Genomic DNA, 14,627 nt, shown 5'->3' with positions numbered 1-14,627 from the left:
GGTGAGGAACTTGTGCATCCATATTTCTCAGTGGGAGTCAAGTTGGAAGGTGACATGCCAGTGACCATCTTGGCTGTGAGACCTAGAAGACCAGCTCCCTACCTTGCAGGCCTTTTCTACCTAGCCTGGGAGGGGGGAGCCCTGACTGACTCCAGCTACAAAAGCTGAGGCTGCTGAAGAGGCCAGAGACCATCTTGGCTTTCTCTTAGTGCAGACCCAGGTCACTGCACCTGAGCTTCCACAGCCACTACCTGCCATGAACCACCATTGGCAGAATTGGCAGCAACAGAGATGTTCTATGCTTCTGGTAATATTTTATTCACTTGTTAATTATGCTGTTTTAAAAGTGCATTTTGTATTTGATTTCCTTTAGTAAAGTTTTATTTTTAAATATTTAAGATAATATTTTAGTTTCCTGTTAATTATGTTGCTTTGAATGTATACTTTTTATTTGAAGTTCTAATGTGTTGTAAACTACTTTGAGATATTTTCCCCCTCTTAAAAATATAAAGTGGTAATAGTAATAATGCAGTTGTCACAGACTGGAAGTACTCCGGTAAGAACTATGTTGTTGTTTAGTCGTTTAGTCATGTCTGACTCTTCGTGACCCCATGGACCAGAGCACGCCAGGCACTCCTTTCTTCAACTGCCTCCCACAGTTTGGTCAAACTCATGTTAGTGTGAGAACTAGACTGCCACTATTTTCAGGTGGTGCCTAGATAGCTCAGTTGGCTAGAGCATGGTGCTGATGACACCAAGGTTTCAGGTTCAATCCCCATATGGGACAGATGCATTACAGAAGGTTGGACTAGATGATCCCCAGGGTCCTTTCCAACGCTATAATTCTATGATACTAGTGGCATTGAAACACACACCAGCAAATTCAGGTTGTGCCATTATAGCTGATTGGGATGTATTGTGCAACAAGCCCACTTCCCCAAAAGATTGGATTTTTTATGATAAGGAAAGTGTGGGGAAAATGCACTGGAAAACATGGGATACTAGCATTGGCTAAACTTACCTCCTTGCTAACAAACTAGAATGAATGCTCATTAAGTATTGTTATCTAATCTGCCTACAAACAACTCAAGATGAATGCTGAATAAGCAGGTCATCTGGAACCACCCCTGATTTTATGCAGCTGGAAAAAGAAAATGTTAACTGCCTTGAGCCAACCACATCTAAGTCCACATCAACTGAAACATCAGCTTTTTACCTGAATTTTCAGTGAAGGAACCCCTCCTAGGTAGATCGGTGACTCAGTCATGGCAGAGAAGGAAGGTTCTGTGTTTACTTCCCGAGCTTTCAAACCATCAACAACAAGTCGTACTCTCTTTCCAGCTCTGCTGAACACCACCTTTTCAGAAAACAAGCACAGTCTTAAACAAATACACCCAAGTTTAAAAAATAAAGCAGTGCTAAATGTCCTCTTGGAGTAACACATAACTGCTTTTTTCATGCTAAGTGATAACAGGACTGTGCCTTTTTAAAAACTATTTTGAAGTTTAGCATTCTATGGGGGACACATAACTGACCTTCACCTGGCATTGTCCACACATCCTGAAATATATATTCACAATGAGGGCTGGAGGCTTCAGCTGGTGACAGTAATGCCTGAGTGGATGTTAAATAAACTGTAATTTGCTGCCATGTAGTCATCTGGCAGTTCCTTAATGTGGAGAGTATGAGAGATTCTCTGTGTTTTAAATTTCACCAGAAATTGATCTGAACTAACCAGCCACAGAAGGAGAGGGGAATGAGAGGCAAATCATGGATTGGGTTCCAGTCAGATACCCTCAGCAGATGGCATGAAAATAAAGTGGTTTGGACCAGTGGTTCCCAATTAGCGAAATACTGTGGCCCCCCTGTTTTTCAAAAGCCAAGACATGGACCCCCTACTTTTGAAAAATTTGATACCTCTGTAGTAGCTTTTGTGGGTCTACGGCAGCGGGTCCATGGCACAATTCTCACGTAGGTTACGCAAACTCCCTGGGGTCCATGGACCACCAATTGGGAGCCACTGGTTTGGTCAATAATTGTATCACTAGACTTTGCTGCTTCTCCTTCCCACCATGGCAGTGATAGCTTTTGTCCACAAGCTGCCTCCTTCAGAGTTAGAGATCTGTCACAATGGCTACCCTATGCACTAAATGACTGAATCCTTTAGCCAAGGCAGATTTCATACTCACAGTATGCCACTGTCCATCATTGTATTTAGCTTTGCTTTTGATTTTTATCTTCCTTCCATCAGCAGCAAGTAAAAGCACAAAACGCCCTTTTGAAAGGAAAAGAGCTGTGTAGCTGTTCCCCAGCTTGTCTCCCATGAAGAAGATCAATCCTCTAGATGATGATGTACGAATGTCCACAGCAAAATGGGACCTTGAATTACATTTTTTTAAGTTCAGAGAAGATTAACCAATACAGAAGCAGAAAATGCAATGGTTATATTATTATATTTCTCATTAAATTAATATTCAGTTGCTTCCAAGTTCCTCTCTCTTCTGTGCTCTCAATTACTCTTTGATGAAGGATATAATTTACCACAAAGACATCAATAAGCTCCAAGTATAACCAGATATTTGAACCTGGATTGCTGTATCCAAGCCCAGAACTGATTATCACATATATAGTCAAACAAATGCCGCATTGCCTTATTTACATGATTATTACAATATGGAATAAAATATGTTCCTAGGAACCCAGTCTGAAAGTACCTGTATGATGTTTGGGGACATGATCCCCTCCCTCCGGCAACCTGGTGCCTAGCCACCAGCCTGCCTTCCAATTGTTTCTCTGGCCCTTGTTTGTCTGTTCCAGTGTCTGAATTCCAGCCTGTTTGTCTGCTGCCTTTGACCCAGCCATCGTCTACTTTGCCAGACAACAGCTAGGTCTCAGCCTGAAAATATTCCATGGAATTCTAGATGCTTTGAAAATGTTGAGAACAACAACCACAACAAATCCCATTACCTGTCTCTTGATGATGCTTGAGATGTTGTAAACAACAAATAAGTGTCAGGAGTATTGCCAAAATGATATGCTCCAGTGACAAAATTTAACTGAGCATGTAAAGGACAGCCCTTCTTGTTTTGCTGCATACTTCCATCTGTCAAATAGGCAATGGTTTTTTTCCTCTGGAAAAGAAAATGTAAATATTTAGTACTGGCACCTCTTAAGAATAATCTAATACAAGGTTGGGGGGTAATAATTTTGCAGAGTTGTGCATTTCCTTGAGATCATTGAGTGTATTCACTCATTTGTCGTGTCTGAAAATTGACATCTTGTTTTTCTCTCTGGTATCTGTCGTAGATCTGAGGATATTTTTAGAACTATGTTTCAAAAATCATTGAGTCACAACTTGAGGTTTTCAAGGTTTTCAAAAGTAAATGCTATTCCTCTCCGCTCTCAGTGTGGTGTTCTTGATTAAATTATCCATCCTCTTCTGATTGGCAATCTATGTATGTTTACTCAAAAGTGACTCCCTTTATAGTAGGGATGGTGAACCACAATTCCTGTCATCCTTTACCATTTGTCATGCTAGAAGGAGCTGATGGGAACTGGAATCTATAGAAAATGGAATCCATGATGAGCTCAAAAGACGAGAGTAGCAGTTGCCAATCACCATACTCCTGATGAAGGAAGCAACACTAGCACAAAATGAGCCCATGCAACCCACCTCTGGATCTGAACTACAGCCAAGTACCGTATTTTTCGCTCCATAAGACACACTTTTTTCCTCCTTAAAAGTAAGGGGAAATGCCTGTGCGTCTTATGGAGTGAATGTGTGGTCGATCGCTGGCTCCCTTTCTGGCCCTGCCCCCTTGCCCAGGCCTCCTTGTTGAATGTCCTGCAGACGGAGGCTGTTTCCCCAGCGACATGTGACTGGCTGATTAGATTATCTGTCTGGAAACTGTAGAAACTGCTCCCTTTCCTTTCCTAAAGAAGCTGCTGAACTGTGAGGTGAACCCCATAAAAACGGGGTTTTTTCGCTTTGCAAAGTCAGCTCAACAACTGTGAGCTGATCCCCCCAAAATCGGGGCTTTCCCCCTTTCCTCCTCTAAAAACTAGGTGCGTCTTATGAAGTGAAAAATACGGTACAGTGGTACCTCAGGTTACATACGCTTCAGGTTACAGACTTCGCTAACCCAGAAATAGTGCTTCAGGTTAAGAACTGTTCTGTTAAGAACAGAAATCGTGCTCTGGCGACGCAGCGGCAGTAGGAGGCCCCATTAGCTAAAGTGGTGCTTCAGGTTAAGAACAGTTTAAGGTTAAGAACAGACCTCCAGAACAAATTAAGTACTTAACCCGAGGTACCACTGTACTTCTTCTGGCTATTGATCAACCACACTTGTCCCCTTATCATCCCATGAAGCAGCATCCAGCAAGGAAGCAGAGGAGGAAGACTACATTTGCTGCACTCACACCTCACTGGTAAATGCAGCGATGCCCCCACCCCCAGTTTTATAGGGGTTGTTCTGGTTTTATGCAATTTTGCTCATAAGTACAATAGCCAGGAATGTAACCCTCACGTAAGATGTGAGATAACTATGTTCTTTCCATGGTAATTACCAACTGTTATTCTTTCAAAGCGTGTACTGTATATACTAATTCAAGCACATTAGCAAAAAATTTACAAATGGCTTATTTGTTGACAACGTTCACTGAATGTATCCAAATAGGTTTCCCTTCCATGCTGAGCAGCATGGTTATTTACAACAGATCTTTCTACAGTACTTCCTTTACCCAACTCATTTCCCAGAGTTTGTTCTCAGTCAGAGCTCTCTTTCATTATGCTTCTGCTATCACCACTTGCCCTACTCAGGCTTTCATTATAAGGCTTACTAGCACAAGCAAGGAGAGGAGAGGGGCACAAGCTCACCTCCCATCCCCATTGCCCTCTGTGTGTTTAAGGGTAACTGTTTGCAACAAGGACGCCTCCTGTACTCATGGAGGCTCCCAAGCATTTTGGAATCCTGATTTCTATGTCTAGAGAACTAGACATAGTTCTATAATTAAATAACATAACAATCAGAAGTTACCGTATTTTTTGCTCCATGGAACGCATTTTTTCCCTCCTAAAAAGCAAGGGAAAATGTGTGTGCGTCATGTGTGCTGCCCTTCTCCCTCCTCGGGGAAAAGCCCCCGAGAGCCACACACACACTCCACGTGGCTTGTGAAAGGGAGCGCTGAGCAGAGCCTGGGATGCAGACAGGTTCTGCTCAGCGCTCCCGTTAAATAATATTTTTTTTCTTGAATTCCCTCTCTAGAAACTAGGTGCGCCTTATCATCAGGTGTGCCTTATGGAGCGAAAAATACGGTATGTTTTCTTGTTGCATAAACTTGCATTTTCTTTTCTTTTCCTTTTCTTTACAGAACTCTGAACTCCCAACCTTTAAAAGCCTTGGATGGTCCACATCATTCAGGTCTTTCAGCAGCATCAGCTTGGGTTGTTTCTTTATCATACAGGATCCTAAGGACACATCAATCTTCTTAGTGTTATCAGTTAGGTTTTGTACTTGAGGAAGCCGATCTGATCTGGAATAGATGTAAGAGAAAGCACATATTTCACATAGCGGAGCCAGCTGATAGGCTTGTAAAATACATAGGAGAAATTCTTTTTTCTAGGAAGACAGTACAAATAAATCAATGTAGCCTAGTTTTCCCTCTAAATGCTTTGCCTTTCTACTGTGTTTTGTATACGAGGTGACACATTTGGAGGTGGCATTTTTATTGGCACTACTTTATTAGTGAAAAATTAATGCATCTTTGGGAAAGGTGTTCTGAATGCAGCTGTGCTGAGAATAAGCACACACAATACAGGCAATAACATCTATAAATTTGAAAATCTTAGTTGAATTGATGAATGTTCTGCCTTGCCCAGTCAATAATACTTCTCTTTTAAGTGGCTCCTTACTTATTCTGTTAAGGGGCGATGTGCAAAAATATTACTTTCTCTCACAGGGGCCTCCCACCTGGAATCTGATTTAGCAAAAAGTTCTATAATATTTATGTTAGAAAATAGCTGATACACTGGATAGGTTACATGAGCTAAAGTCTACAGGGGGTAAAAGATTGCAGCCTGAGTTGAGAGAAATGAGCAGGTGGTCTCAGTATGGGTGGTACCAGAGGAAGAGGGGCAAGCGCCCCTCTAAATGAGGAACTTGCCCTTCTCTTCATTGCTGGACCCCTGTCCTTAACACATACTGTTATTTTTCTTTCAGAGAGCAACTTGCCTACCTAGAAATATACTTTGCCCCTCCTGTTTGCAGCCCCTGAAATATTTTTCTGGTGCTGCCTCTGGGACCCAGCAACACCAAAACAGTTATGAAAGTGTAAAAGTATCACAACTGTACCTCCGCACATTTTGGGTGGGTTCTGATAAACTGATGCAGTGCAAGCTGCACTGGGAAGCTGCAGTGTGCCTAATCTGCACCAATTTCCTGATAGTCCACGAGTTAAGCTGTATGGCAAATGCCAGCAGTACAGTCAACACAGAGGAACGGTGATCCAAACCCTGCACAATACAGCATTGTCTTTTTCAGGTACTACTTGCTAACGTTCTGGTTTCACTTTCAGGCATACAGATGCTACTTTTTCAGTATGTGCCCAAAGGCATCGTGCAGCATATTACGATTCTGTTGTGCTCATTGTAAACACTGGTTTTGTGAGGAGCAGAAAGTACCATATTAATGGATTGGAACAGTCTGTGCTCTTGTGCAATATGTTTACCTTTGTATAAAGACATTGGAAATGCATCCTTCAAAATCATTCCCACCCAACTCTATTGGCCGACTCATTGTTTTCCTTCCAAGGGTTCCAACGATTGTTGACTCAGGCACATCATCAACTAGCATCTTAAGCCTGGAATGAGAAAAACAAAACCTAGCGTGAAATTTTGAGAGCAAAACTGTTAAGTCATCCCAACATTAATTTCATCAGCCACTTAACATTCGTACAGTACGTTTTAACCGTGGTTCACAAAGCTGTTTACAGCATAAAGCACTACTAGTACATTTTTTAAAAAGAAAAGAAAACCAACCAATCAGATCAGTGTATATCTTAGTTAACTCATTTTCAAAAGCCTAGAACATTTTTTTTTTGCCGGCCTCAAAAAATAGGCAAGTGAGAGCCCCCAGAAGGAGGACATTCTATAATACTGAGGCAGCTACCCAAAAGGTCCAGCTTCTAATGGACACTAATCTAGAATTCACAAAAGATGATACCCTGAGCGGGTAAATTATGACTTCAAGCACAGTCTTGTTCTCCTGTTACAACTTAGATGGAAAAGGGTTGCATATAAGCACCACTGTCTATTTATTTTTTAATCGTGTATTTATTAAATTTGGACTGGCTGCAGTAGAGCTCCCCTTTTCTGCATGGGACCGTGATTAAGCAGAGTAGAATAAGATTCCGCACAACTTATGCAGAAGTATGTGGCCACGTTGGTGCCTCTTTTGCTCTTTGTTTTCACACTGCAGCACAAAACCTACACCACTCATTAACAGTCTAACATTTTCTGTGGCTAGCCAAAGGGCCCATGCAGTCTATGTATACCCATGTGACTAAATGAGAGCATCCAATACAGATTCTAAAACTCCATATAGGCATTATTTTAGAAATCAAACCATTACATTTGACACATTATTGTTGATGAATTGGATTGTTGCCGCAGTGCTCTCCACACAGAATTCAAGCAGCTAGTTGGTTGTCATGGGATAGGGTTATTTCCTGCCAGGTTACCTTCCAGAAGCTGGTATACATGGAGTAAGAAGCCAATATTTGTGATGGCCAAACCATGACTGAACGTTCAACTAACCAGGTTAACCATGGTGATGATCGTCACATGAGATGCACATCAGCGGAATCTAATCATAGAAGCTTCTGCTCCACCAAGCCAACACAAATTAACAGTGGGCACAGGTTTCACAATTGCAGCAACATTACAGAATTTCCCCATTAGGTGGATTTATGTAAAATTAAAAATGCCATGATTCCTAGGTTGCTAGCAAATATCAAAACAGATGTGAAAAGAAGATATCTGAGCAAGTCCATACAAAGAAGATGTGGAGGCAAAAGGTTAGCAGCATCTGTGTATTTAGCATAACCTGGGAAAGCTAAGAGATCAATTTATACATGCTAGTTGTGATCTAGCAGTTTCAATCTGCTTGCAGAGCTCTGTGTGCACAATATTTGCTTCATTCTGTTCTCTGAGAGGGAAGCACATAGTGCACACAATGGGAAATGCCAGTGAAGTCTCACGGAAGAGTATGAAAAGCCTTTCTACTCTTATGTGCAGAGCTGCAGAGCTCTTGATCATGCCCTATGGAAGAGGAGTGGGTTGTGAAACTGGCGTACCAAGCACAGGGATAAGCGCATACAGAACACACAAAAATAAACTGGGTCTACGTTTTGTCACAGAAAATGCTCTAATATTCAATAATGGAACTGTGATGACTTTGAAAATACAAAAAAAGTCTCCTGTTTATTCAGAGGTTCCACATCAACTGCTGGCATTAATCCTAATGCAGTTTTAACTTTCTAGATATTATATAATCAAATGTCAAGTCAAGCAATACAGCCCCATATTTTTTCTCTAACATAGTATTCACTCTGTCCCATAAAGTGTTGGACTTACGTGTCACCCTCTTTCATCACTGTTACATAATGCATTGAGCCATCTTCATATCTCTTGCTAGACTGACCTTCTTCATCAGCTAACTTTACGATGACAAAGCCATTTCTCAGGAGCACAGTAAGCACATCAGGCTAAAAACAAACAAACCAAAATTTAATTTTTGAGGTTTTAGCTTTGGCAAAAAGGGGGCTATGATTATCGTTGAACAGGAGAACAAAAGAAGATATATCTCTCATACCCGTAAATTGTAATATAGCAATGTTCCATCAAGGGCCAATGTGTGAAAGCCAAATCCAATTTGGAAGTCGTTAGGAAATGGAAAACCATCATCACTCAAATCAAGTACTCCATTCTTAGAAAAAGTCGCAGCTCTCACAAGCTAAAAATACAAATGGATAATGAATAGGTTTCCTTTTTCAGAAGAGTCATTCCCACTTTCCTTGCTTCTGTCTAATATATCAAGTGCAATTAATGGATCTCACATTATGGGCTCCATGGGAATGTGGGGCTCACATATCTTATTCTGGAAAGGTGTGAAAGTCCTCACTTTGCAAAGTTTTTTTTTTGGGGGGGGGGGTCTTAAATTCATTATATGAATGAAATGCTATCATGATCAAACAATGTTGAGCTCTATAGATTAGTATCCAGTACCTAAGGAAGTTGTAATCGGCAAATTACCTTCCAGTCTTCGGGACAATTTTTGCTGACACCAAGCATCTCAGAGATGGTAGGAGAAGACTCAAAAGAAGTTTTTACATTCTTCATGCACCCACGAAATGGAGGTGTCGATATATTAAAGCTGTTTCCATAAAGAAAGAAAAAATACCACATAGCCTTTAAATTTGCCATTATTGATTCCAAATGTCTCATTTCATGTACAAACTGTTTTCCACTTCTTATCTCCAGAGTAATTCAGTAAGTGCTGTTAAGAGATTGTGAATTGCCCTAGATCACTAATTAAATATCTTGGTTAGAAAAGGGTATCCCACTCTCAAATCTGCCACTCTATTCACTGGCCCCCACTATACACATGAGAGAAGTATTACAATGGCAGAATGACAAGTGCAAACCGGCATTAAACTTACGTGAAGCATATATTTGTATCTACGTAGTAAGCTTTTGTGTTTGTGAACTGGAACTGGAGGTACAAACTTAAGGCCTTACAGTTCAACCCAGACCTGGAAAAGGACCATCTAGGTCTTTCAGTGAAACGCTCTGCTTTGTGTTAATCATGCCTGCACAAATGAAACCTACCAAGCTGAATACAGCCCAGCCGCCAAGTATTTGTAGCGTTCAAGGTGATTTGACAATACTCACACTAGGCATCAAACACAGGAGAAACGTCAGACCACAACACATTCAGCTCGGTGGACCCCAAGTTGTGCAGGCCTGACTTCCATCCATAAAACAACACAACAATCTTAGGGAGTAATCTGTAGTGTAACTCACCGTTCTCTTATAGAGGCTGGGATTCCACCGAGGTAATATGAATTGAACGGAAACATACTTATGTTAACTTGTTCTCTAGGCCTGCCGAAAGCAACTATTTGTGGGCCAATGAGTAAAAGAACCTGAAATGAATAAAACAATCAGATTTTAAACCAGCCTACAAAGAAACAAGGGAATTTATATATAAATTTCATATTATCACAACTTGTTTTTAAAACAAATAATGCTTCAGAAGTTAATCTAACTGTTGTTCCATTGGGTAGTTAAATAACTAGTAAAAGTGAGAAGACTAAGTTCTAAGAAGAAGAAGAAGATGATGAAGAAGAATTTATTATTTATATCCCGCCCATCTGGCTGGGTTTCCCCAGCCACTCTGGGCAGCTTCCAACAAAACACTAAAATACAATAACCTGTTAAACATTAAAAGCTTCCCTAAACAGGGCTTTTTTCCCTTTGAAGGAAAAAAGGACATAACATCTAGAAGATGCTAAGCAGAAATGTTAACTTTTATAAATGGTGTGAATTTGCTTCATTTATAGCATCATTCATAAGTGATTACATAGTCGGATATTCATTTATTTTACATTTTTTTAAAAAAACCTTACTATTTGATCCATTCCGTTGTTTATGACCACTTGGCTCTTTGCTTCTTTTGGAGGCTGTGAATCAACTTTATACCTGAGTACCAGCTGGCCTTTTTCAATCCTCAAACAAATGAACTTGTCCTGCAATTAAAAAATAATATGTCATGTAATATATTATAAAGAGTCATTTATTTGAATTAGGCATAATTAGCAGTACTCTGTGCAGTAATCCTGAAAATTTCAGCCTCAACATTTTAAAGAAAATGTGCATTACCAGTTCTAGTGGCTGAATGTACAGATGAATTTGAATCTGAGCCACATTTCAGAAATCCATAACTCGCCTTTATGCGGAACACAACAGCCTTACAACGTCAGCCTTACAATTGGCTGCATACAAGTTTCTGGATTGGCCAGAGCTGGTATGATTGCCATGGCAGGTTCCACAGCCTTATTATACATTTCTAGGTTAGGAGTTCAATATGTTGTACCACGAAAAAGCTCAAGAAAACACAGGCATTCCTTTGAGGACTTTGTTCTGCTTACTGCAGTTCTGTCCTACTATTACGTAAGTGGCCTACGTTAGAGAAAGCAGAAGGGCAACTCTGAAAGAAAATTTTATCGCTATGCCCTGAGGAATAATTCATCCTTTCAGTTGATTCACATCTACATTTTTTTTACTCAAGCAGTATTTCCTTTGATCTGACATGTGCAAAACTTTTGCCTCAACTCTATTTATTTATAAAACACATATAGCATTTTTCTATATGAAGACAACACAAAGCAGTGAACACAGTAAATCACAGGCTGAATATTTAGGTTGGGGGTTGTTACAGTAATTTCTCCTAATCTTTCATTCAAAACATTTCACCTGCTAACCTCACTTCTTCAAGTCTTTTGACTGTGGGCAAAGGAATTGGGCATAACCATTCTTTCCACTTCTGCCATATGTTTCTATGGTGCCTGCTGGCATCAGAATTCCTTGCTGGAATAATACAAAGCTTTAAATGGATCTAAAATAGTCTTCTTTCAATTGATTAAGCTTCTGCCCTGGCCTGAAGAATTAGTTAACTAAGATTTCTCAATAATCATTGAAGTTACTCATCAATTTTTGCCACCAAGCAGTATGAAACACAGTGGTACCTCGCAAGACGAATGCCTCGCAAGACAAAAAACTCGCTAGACGAAAGGTTTTTCCGTTTTCGAGTTGCCTCGCAAGACAAATTTCCCTATGGGCTTGCTTCGCAAGACGAAAACGTCTCGCGACTTTGTTTCCTTTTTCTTAAAACCAGTGGCGTAGCGTGGGTTGTCAGCATCCGGGGCAATGCAAGTAATTTGCGCCCCCTAACCCGTGGATTTGCGCCCCCTAACCCGTGGATTTGCGCCCCCTAACCCTAACCCCCAGATGTTGCGCCCAGTGCGGCCGGCCCCCCCTGCACTCCCCACGCTACGCCACTGCTTAAAACCGTTAAAACAAAGGGTGCTTAGCTTGAACAGCTGCAGTTGCGACTTGACTTCGAGGAGCAACTGTTAGCACGTGGTTTTGTAGCCTTTTCTCAGACTTTGCTCACTTTTGAAGCTTTTCCAAAACTTTTCCAGAACTTCTCTTGCATCCATTTGGTAAATTAAACTTTTAAAACTTTTTTTTGGGGGGGGTTGGATTTTGGGTTGGGGTGTTTGGGATTCAAGGACTTGGTGTTGTGGGGGGGGGTTGCGATGATCTGGGAGCTTGTGGGGCTTTTTGGGAATTTTTATGATTTTCTGTGACCATTGGGCCACTCTGCTGTTTTTTTAAAAAAATTCTGGATTTGAATTTCTGTGTGGTGGGTGGCTGGGGGAACAGTTGAGGAGGGGGTTCTTCAGCAAGAAGCAAAGAATGGAAGAGGAGCCTTCTTTGAGTGGTCCCCCAGAGTCTTAGAAAATGTACTGTACACTTTGTTGATTTTTAAATGTTTTTCTGTCATGTTTATAAAGTTAATTTATTTTCCCTTCAATTTTTGAACTGCTCTTTACAGTATGTGTGACTTTAAAGAGCAGTTAATAAACTGTTGTTGTACCAAATTTGGCTTTGTTTGGACTTTTTTTGACCATAGGAACGCATTAATTGATTTTCAATGCATTCCTATGGGATTTCGTGATTCGCAAGACGAAAAATTCGCTAGACGACAAAACTTGCGGAACGAATTAATTTCGTCTTGCGGGGCACCACTGCACTGTGTTTTACAAGACATGTGTAAAGCACATGCTTTTTAAACATTTTTCCTAATTACATTCAGGTTCTACAATTCAATTTTCTTATCCATTCACTCTTAATTGTTATGCAAATATTATTTGCATGAATCTCTTTCTCCACATGAGCAGAAATATTACCTGATTACTTGCAAAAAACACAATTCCATCATCTGTAGTAGTCTGAATGGTTTGTTCATATCGTCGAAAAGCGCTAGTTGGTGAAGTTACATCAACATGTGCATAACCTGTGCCTTCAAAATAAAGTCTGGAAGACTGTTCTTTATATCTGTAACAAAGAAAGGGGGAAGTGAGAACTACTGCGTGTTCAGAATCTCAAGAAGTATGTTAAGCAAACATTCACAAAATTAGTATTTTTCAGTTTGAGATCATAAAAAGGGGAAGTTGTATTTTAAAACTTTTTATAACAATTTTTTTGTCACAATTATTTAAAAAAAGGCTGCTTTCTCCTGTTGGGATATAAACAAGAAGAATCTACACAGTGGATTTATCTTGCACGATCTCACAGCAAGCCCACACAGATGACCTTCCTTCCCCAAGATGAGCATTCTCATCCTCTGACAGCTTAATCATTAGTATCAACCTACTAAGTGGAAAAGATTTTACACAAAGAATGCCTGAGTTGTCTGTATGGGCTTCTTAAAAACTGCATAGGACTTGGAGCAGTTCAGCACACCTAATTGTAAGGCTTGCTGAACACATGTTCAGCTTCCTTTGCTAATTCTGTTCCATGTGGATGTCATTACAATATGATAGAAAAGATCTCTCTTGAGGCCACAATTGCTAAACTTTGACTGGGATAAGGAGAGTGTGACAGTGTTAGAAACTGAGATATGAAAGCTAGGAGCTAATTGCACCTTAAACCTAGGTTATGGGCACAACAACGGTTTAGGCGCGCTTTTTTGTAACAAGAATACGATACTGAAAATGAATGAACTGCAGCAAAAATACTATGTTCATTTTTCACATGGTCTAGTCTTTCCCCTGCCCACCCCCCTAATATTCTTAATACTTCTCTAGTCTTCAGAGAGTAGCTGGAAGTGGGGAGGCAGAAAAAGTTCCTCCTTTCCTTCCACTCTGCAGTTTTAAATCTGAAATCTTAGGCGCAGAACTGAGCCCAGAGCTCAGAAACTGCTCACACCAATGAAATTTCCTGTCGCAAAATGCACCTAGAACAATGGGAGTTTTGAACACTGGTGATAGATTATTCTGTGGCACAATGCGTCAGTGCACCTGGCTGTCAACCAGAAGGCTGGTGGTTCGAGCCCACCCAGGGATGGCTGTGGGCAGGATTATTGCATTGCAGGGGGTTGAACTAAATGACCCTCAGGGTCCCTTCCAACTCTATGATTCTATGTATTATAAAATTCCAAATATACAGCACATGCCATGTGATAGGATTTTTTTTTTTTAATTTACCTTCTGCATGGTTGTACTTCACTGGTATCAAGATTAAAACTCCTCTTGAAATTGTACAGGCTGATAACTCTCTCATTCAAGCTATCCAGTTCAATGCAGCCTTCATAAGGAGAGTAGTTTAGCGTACTGGGAAGCTGTAAAAGTAAAAACAGTCTTCAGTGAAATTCAGCCCCATAATTTTAATTAATTATTCAGATTGATGAATTCTGCTTTTCAATGCAAAATTTGGTTAGATTTTTTGAAACCCACCTATGATATATATCTCATACTGACTAATAATAATAATAATAATAATA

At 40.4% G+C, this 14,627-nt stretch overlaps 1 protein-coding gene across 2 annotated transcripts in view; it reads right to left on the bottom strand.

The window, feature by feature from the left end:
* LAMA3 (laminin subunit alpha 3) overlaps positions 1 to 14,627 on the bottom strand; it is a 137,542-nt gene that overhangs the window by 4,440 nt on the left and 118,475 nt on the right. For both annotated transcript variants that reach the window (XM_081205493.1, XM_081205494.1), the window contains 12 exons: positions 14,332 to 14,465; positions 13,033 to 13,180; positions 10,687 to 10,806; positions 10,082 to 10,203; positions 9,311 to 9,431; positions 8,871 to 9,011; positions 8,633 to 8,763; positions 6,727 to 6,858; positions 5,388 to 5,532; positions 2,968 to 3,131; positions 2,190 to 2,379; positions 1,217 to 1,357 (listed from right to left, as the gene is read on the bottom strand). In XM_081205493.1, coding sequence (XP_081061619.1) covers positions 1,217 to 1,357; positions 2,190 to 2,379; positions 2,968 to 3,131; positions 5,388 to 5,532; positions 6,727 to 6,858; positions 8,633 to 8,763; positions 8,871 to 9,011; positions 9,311 to 9,431; positions 10,082 to 10,203; positions 10,687 to 10,806; positions 13,033 to 13,180; positions 14,332 to 14,465 — 1,689 coding nt within the window. The remainder of the gene's footprint in view (positions 1 to 1,216; positions 1,358 to 2,189; positions 2,380 to 2,967; positions 3,132 to 5,387; positions 5,533 to 6,726; positions 6,859 to 8,632; positions 8,764 to 8,870; positions 9,012 to 9,310; positions 9,432 to 10,081; positions 10,204 to 10,686; positions 10,807 to 13,032; positions 13,181 to 14,331; positions 14,466 to 14,627) is intronic.

Source organism: Podarcis bocagei (assembly GCF_964188305.1).
Source record: "Podarcis bocagei genome assembly, chromosome: 8".
Classification (NCBI taxonomy): Eukaryota; Metazoa; Chordata; class Lepidosauria; order Squamata; family Lacertidae; genus Podarcis; species Podarcis bocagei.
This window is presented reverse-complemented; position numbering and strand designations above follow the sequence as displayed.